This window comes from Eptatretus burgeri, chromosome 12 (genome assembly GCF_056783735.1).
Source record: "Eptatretus burgeri isolate ZD-2024b chromosome 12, Ebu_testis_v1, whole genome shotgun sequence".
NCBI classification, from domain to species: Eukaryota; Metazoa; Chordata; class Myxini; order Myxiniformes; family Myxinidae; genus Eptatretus; species Eptatretus burgeri.
Window position 1 is genome coordinate 71,373,452 of NC_140972.1, and position 6,704 is coordinate 71,380,155.

The following is a 6,704-nucleotide window of genomic DNA, read 5'->3' on the forward strand; positions in this document are numbered from 1 at the left end:
GTAGGGAAGGGGAGACACCAGGAGGTAAAGATCAAATGCAAAGGCTTGCTGACACCAAATAAATTGCTTTGCAGAACTGTACATGCAAGGAATCTGGGATAAATGTGACCAAGCAGACAGACTTTTGCCTCATAGATGGAAACATACAGTGCGGAGAAAAAAATACAAAAGGGAAAAGCAATATGGACTGACACATTCATGTGTGTCTGTGTGTATATACATGCTGGGTTTAATGAGTCCTGGATTTTACAAGGCAGCCCGCTGCCTTTTGATACAATTTGTGGTGAAGATGTATGCAGGATAAAACGAGGTGTTCATGTACCTTGAAAATGAGTCACTTTCAAGAGGCATTTCCACATTCAATATAATTTAGAAATCAACCTGAAGATAATTAACAGATCAAGCTGTGTGTATATTGCCTGAAAATCAGATGGCCTCAACTTGGTCAACAAAATTAGGAATACATGGAGATCTTTGCACTGAACTCTTTGGTACTGTAAATTGTTGAGGGAATGTGTGTTTTGTCTTAATTTTTTGTATTCATTGTGTTGAAAGATTTTCTTGTGATAATTAAAGTGTAAAACAACAAAATTAATGCTTTACTGTTTATACATATATATTCTTCATTGTGAAAACTAAAGTGACCAAAAGACTATTTCCAAAGGAAGTTTTGTGTCTTACTATTCTTTTCCAAGTGTGATGTAATTAGCGAACAAATAAGTTGTTTTGACAGCCTGTTATTAAAAATGGCTGTCCTTTTTAATTTTGCAACAGGAGATTGGCATGCCTGAAAACCTAAATCAGACAGTTGTGTGCAGACCACAAAAATGTTGCGCCTTTGGATCTGACATGTTCACATTTCGAACGTCATTTATAGCAGTGATGCCAATTGGTGGTTTGCAAAACTCTTGGACGGCTGACACCGTCGCATTATGGTTGCACATATTTTCCGGCAACAGTAGGCCATTCGTGTCTGTGTTGTCTTCGTCAACTCTGTGCTTGTGTGAATGTGGGCTAGGAGGGGACAGAAAACGAGGCTCCACACTGTGAGCTTGATTGGACCCTCCTTGTCCAGCATCACTCCCCGAGCTGAAACCACTGCTGCTTGATGCGGTGCTGAGAGACAAATTGTGGTGGCTCATCGAATCCAACTCATGCCAACCTTTTATGCACTCAGGTGTGGGACTGGGACTTCCATGAGACTTTCTCGAGGCCATAGAAACCAATCCTGGGTCTAAAGTGGTAGCTCTGCGTCTGCATCCAGCTGCTCCATCTATGGATTGTCCATCCCTTTCATAGTGCATTCCACTCCAACCATCAACTTCTGGATAGAGACAGACATGGGGTGAGGAACATGTAGACATCTCATATAGACTAATAGTGGGGCAACTTAGCATAACAATTGTGCATTTTGTGAGGAAAGCACCAAATTTGGCACACTAGTAGCCTATCATATTATGAACAGATTTGGATATTGGGCCATCTCAAAATTTTTGATGGCAGTGGAAAATGGCTGCCACAGCCATCAGCGGCTGAATTTGAGATGGCCCAATATACAAATCTGTTCATAATATGATAGGCTACTAGTGTGCCAAATTTAGGGCTTTCCTCACAAAATGCACAATTGTTATGCTATATTAAGCTAAGTCGCCCCACTATAAAGGATTAAAGTGGTTTACTCTTCAAAATAATGAGCTCAGTAAGTTGCATCTTTATCATCAGCAAAAAAGGAGTAAAAAATATATGCAAGTATTGAAAAAAATAAAAATTAAGCATGTTCATGTGTGTCTGTGTGGGGCACGTATTCACGCAAACATGTGAATTTGTCTATATTCATGCTCACACCGTGTGACTCATGTAGCTGCCGCTTGCATATTTATTGGGAATACAGCTGTTCCTCTACTAACTCATCTACTCTTCATTGAAAGATAGTGTGGGACCTTTAGGGTCAATGGATAATGCAAACAGACTCCAGATTAATTTATGTCCATCTGAGAGGTGGTGCATTCATTGATGCAATCAATTCCCTGCCTGTGACATCCTGGGGCTTAGAGTCACATCAAGAATGTAACCCAGACGAGGCAGTTCAAAGGCGAGTATGCTACCTACGAGTTATCTTTTGAGTCCTTGTCTCTAATTATATAAAATGTTTTTTTTTTTAAACAACCATCATGTCTGAAATGACCACAAATCGAGTACAAAAATTTATTCATTCAGCATAATTATCATGCTTCCATCATTTCTGCTCTGTTTAATGGAAGGTCACGTTTTATGACGACACTTTCACCAAATAAGTAGCCTGGGGGATGCACTGGAATAATTTTGTGCGACGGGTGGACCGCCTGCAGGGGTGGAATACGGGCAAGGTGGTACTGAAAAATGAGTGTGGTCTAAAGAGGCCGAAGTGGTGAATTGATTACAGAGAGCATTGTTTCTATCCTGTGGGATTGGATAGCCTCGCCTCCGAGCTATCTAGCCTGGGTTTGAATCTTGACGCAGCTATAAACTGTTATCCTGGTGTTTCGCATGGAGGGCAGTTCGTAAATATACTCACCCACCCTTGGACGTCCTTAATTTCAGGATGCTAACGATTCCACGGTTTGCATTGTTATGTGAAGAGTAGGCAAACCATCGCTGGTACCTTGGATCAAATTCCAAATTCCTGCGCTATCCTACAAGGGGCACTGCATCAACGGCACTGAAAGAACTGTTGCTAACCTACAGCCATGTGCTCCTCCTTCTTCTTCTTTCGTATGCAGCACATGGCTGCGGGTTGCATCATTTCCTGGGGTCCAACTGTGCCACTGATGCAGTGCCCCCTGTAGGTTTGAGCAGGAACTTGTAATTTGTTCCGGGTGATGCATCCGAATGACGATGGTGTGTGCCATCTATTCAGAAAAATATATACACACACCTTAAAACCATCAGAAACAAAAAACAACTTTTTTTCCTTAAGGACTGGGAAACCCAAAATAAGTACACGCTCATGGTTAAACATCGAAACATCAGTTATATACTGGCAATTAATTGTAATAGAGGATGCCTGGCATTGGCTTAGTGGTAAGGGTGGCTGGCTTGGGATGGTTAGGATGGTTTGGGTACTGAGTTCAAGCCCTGTTAGCTGCTGAATTAATACCAGGTGGGGTTGACTCAGCCAGTCATGGGTCTTGAGTTCAAACCCTGTAAGCTGCTGAATTAATACCAGGTGGGGTTGACTCAACCGGTCATCCTTCTGAGGTCGGCAAAATGAGTACCAGTGTACTGGTACAGGGGCACAGCATCAGTGGCACAGCTGCACCCCAACAAAATGATTGCTACCCGGCAACCAAGCTGCCATATGCAAGAAGAATTGTAATAGAAGTTTAAAGTGCAAATCCGTGCCAACGAAGGAGTGCATAATCCTGCAAGAGGACAGATTTTTCTCTCCTGCTTGCATTCGTGCCTCCTTGGAGTTGTCTGTACTTTATCGGAATTGAAAGAAGAAGCAGAAGTGGAAGAAGAAGATTAGGTTACTCGTACATATTCCAATGTTTTAGCATCACTCAACTTTGCAAATCGAACGTGAAATGTGCATGAAATGCGAGAGTGGTGGATAGTTGTATTTGTGCTGCTTCAGTGTTCTCTCATTTGCAATTGTGGTTTTATGAAGTGCAAAGACAGCATCTTTTTTTAAAAAATTCTAACTTTGGCACCTTGCTGTGACTCAGCCCAGCAATGCATGATGTCTGTAAAGCAATGCAGCGCAACAGCCACCAAGCCATCCCTTCACATTCCAACATGCAGGGGGATGGCCACATACACGTTCAGTTGAGGAAATTGTGGTCCGTTAGAATAAGCTCGCCACTCATTCCGGACAACATGTCAGGAAGCAATTCAAATCTTGTATTATTTATAGATGTACATATTTTTGACCTCACCCAATAAATACCTGCCTGTACCCGGATTAAAACACTTAATCTGTTTTTCTTTTTTCAATGTGAGAGGGAATCAGGTCATTCGGTGCCAGTGGATCATAAAGCAACCCTCCACCCAGCCCCTGCCTGGATTGTTATTACAGCTATCCAATCTGTAATAGTGGAAACCGAATGGATTCCATGACATTTTACGCAAGACCGGACCTTTTGGCTGGGACCAAGGCCACATCAACGAGCTGCCACTAGATTTGAATGAAACAAGACTAGTTTTTAAATACAGATGAAATCAACAGTATGTTGCAGAGGGTATTGCATTTGGGTCCGTTTGTTTGTATGTCTGTCGATCTGTCTGTTTGTCTGCACAGGACATGAGTATGTGTATGAATTACATGAGACCCTTTCAAACCCCAAGACCCTTTAAGACCCCCTGGAAGCCTTTAGACCCTTTTGTTCCTTGCATGAGCTCCGTGTTGAGGCGTGTAATAGGTTATCATGACTTTCATGGGGCTCACCTTCTGGATGTAAAAATGCAATTACATTTTTAAACAGTCACTTATAGACTGGAAGAAGTTTGGAGGAAACTTGACGTGCTTAAGGCATTCTACACTTCACGATCTGATCCATTCATCTGAGTGGGACGCGGTCTTGACTTTCTCGACCTCGAGGTGAGCGGCAACGATCTTCAGCTAACAAAGCTGCTTGCACAAGTCTTTATGCATGAATGACGAATCCCATTGCCTGTTCGATTTTTTTGAGCCATGATCAGATTATGTGTGGACTGTGATATGGATTGTTTATCACATATCTTGGGGCCTTATGTGTTATGTTTCTCCCAGCCATTGTTTCAAGTGTGATATTGCCACCGACACCTTTACAGCCAAATTGTGACCTTTACTTGATGCGTAACCATATCCTTAATGTACGTTAGCATTGCTTAATACTCGACAGAGGGAAATTTGGAGAAAATTTTGCATATTTACCCACGGGCAGTGCTTCAACTCACAGTCGCTGGTCCACATACCTATCAGTACTATTATAACCAGTTATCCAGTTCCGTTAAGACGTGGCCGACTTCTGGTGACATTCATGATCAGATGTCTCCAAACATCCCGATGCTGCCCTGTTTTCCGAAGCTCTGGCAGAGACCGCTTGGTTGCAGCCGATACCTCATCCATTGGGGGTGTGTTTCATTACCATTCAGCTTGTTATCACTTGCCAAGCCAGCCGTTCCTTAACTGTTTCGTTGGAGTGTTTCGCTTAAGTGCTTAAAATCAAGCGAGTCACTTGGCGAGCGATCTACAAGCTGATTGGTAATGGAACCCACCCCTTCTGAATACCTTGATCTTCTCAGTTGACAAGATTTTAATCTTTTTGGGGTTTAAACAAACACCAGCTTTTCAGTTTCCTTCTTCACTGTTTTCAGCAGTTTCCACTTGCTTTCTTCTGTCCTCCATTTCTCTTTGTTTCTGTTTTACATCTCTCTTTCTTTCTTTTTCTTTGTCTATGGAGGGGTGAATCTTGCAAATAGTTTTTATAAGGTTCACTTTGCTGTGCCTGGATGGCTTTGAGGGAAGAGGAGTAGCAGCCAAAACCCAAATCCTAGCCAGGTTCCTCCTGATGACTCCATCTTTGTCTATTTGTTCCTCCTGATACTCCATTGCTGCATTTGGTCAGTTATTTGATTTCATCAAGTCCTCTTTACTTGGACCAACCACAAACCAACCAACAGATGGTATCATCAGCATACCTCACGACTTTGGTTGTTAATACATCTACCTCCAATCCCGACTCCAGCCTCTATGTCACCCAAGTTATATTTTTCGTCAAAATTATTCTTACCACAAATTAATTGGTCAATTCTGTCCAATGATCATGGCATAAAGATAATAATATTAACACGGGGGCTGGCAGGATGGCCTGGAGCTACACACACTCTCCTCTGAGCTGTCTAGCCTGGGTTTGAATCCCGACCCAGCTGTCATCCCGGTGTCATCCTGTCATGCCGATGTTTCACATGCAGGGTGATTCATCACTGTGCGCCATTTCTCACTGTGTGCCAAAGTACGAACTGATGGACTTTAAAGATCCCATGGTGTCCTTCACGTAGAATAAGTGAGCTATTGGTGGCACCCTGAATAAATTCCAAATACCTGCCTTAACCTTTGTCGAACGTCAGGCCTGGCCAGCTGGTTTGTGAAAGAATTGGGCCAAGCTTCCCCCAACCAACCCCACAATAATGTTTGAATAATTGTGGCTGTTAAACAAGAAGGATATTAACAAACTGTCCTCAGCATGGTGTGCATGTACATGCACATACACATACACAGAGGACCCAAAAGATCCAGATGACCATTAAGACTTTTCTACCATTGGTGATCTGTCTTCTACCATCTCCTCTCTGGCCTCACCCACCCTCCCACCCCCCGCCCGACTCTGTTTGCTATCTGTCCTGCCATATATCTGCAGGGCGGTCGAGGTCCGCCAGAAACTCCCTTCTGGTTAAACTATCAAAATCAAAAATCACTGATCAACTTCATTCTTTCATTCCTCTTTGAAAACTCAAAAGACCCATATATATATATATATATATATATATATATATATATATATATATATATATATATATATATATATATATATATATATATATATATATATATATTTATTTCTACACACACACACACACACACACACACACACACACACACACACACACACACACACACACACACACACACACACACACACACACACACACACACACACACACACACACACACACACACACAC

General features: G+C 42.3%; 1 protein-coding gene across 14 annotated transcripts in view; it reads right to left on the bottom strand.

Moving 5' to 3' along the window:
• Positions 1-205: 205 nt before the first annotated feature.
• LOC147015894 (rhotekin-like) overlaps positions 206-6,704 on the bottom strand; it is a 195,535-nt gene continuing 189,036 nt past the window's right edge. For all 14 annotated transcript variants that reach the window (XM_085848460.1, XM_085848459.1, XM_085848472.1 and 11 more), the window contains one exon: positions 206-1,324. In XM_085848460.1, coding sequence (XP_085704586.1) covers positions 801-1,324 — 524 coding nt within the window. In that variant the 3' untranslated portion in view covers positions 206-800. The remainder of the gene's footprint in view (positions 1,325-6,704) is intronic.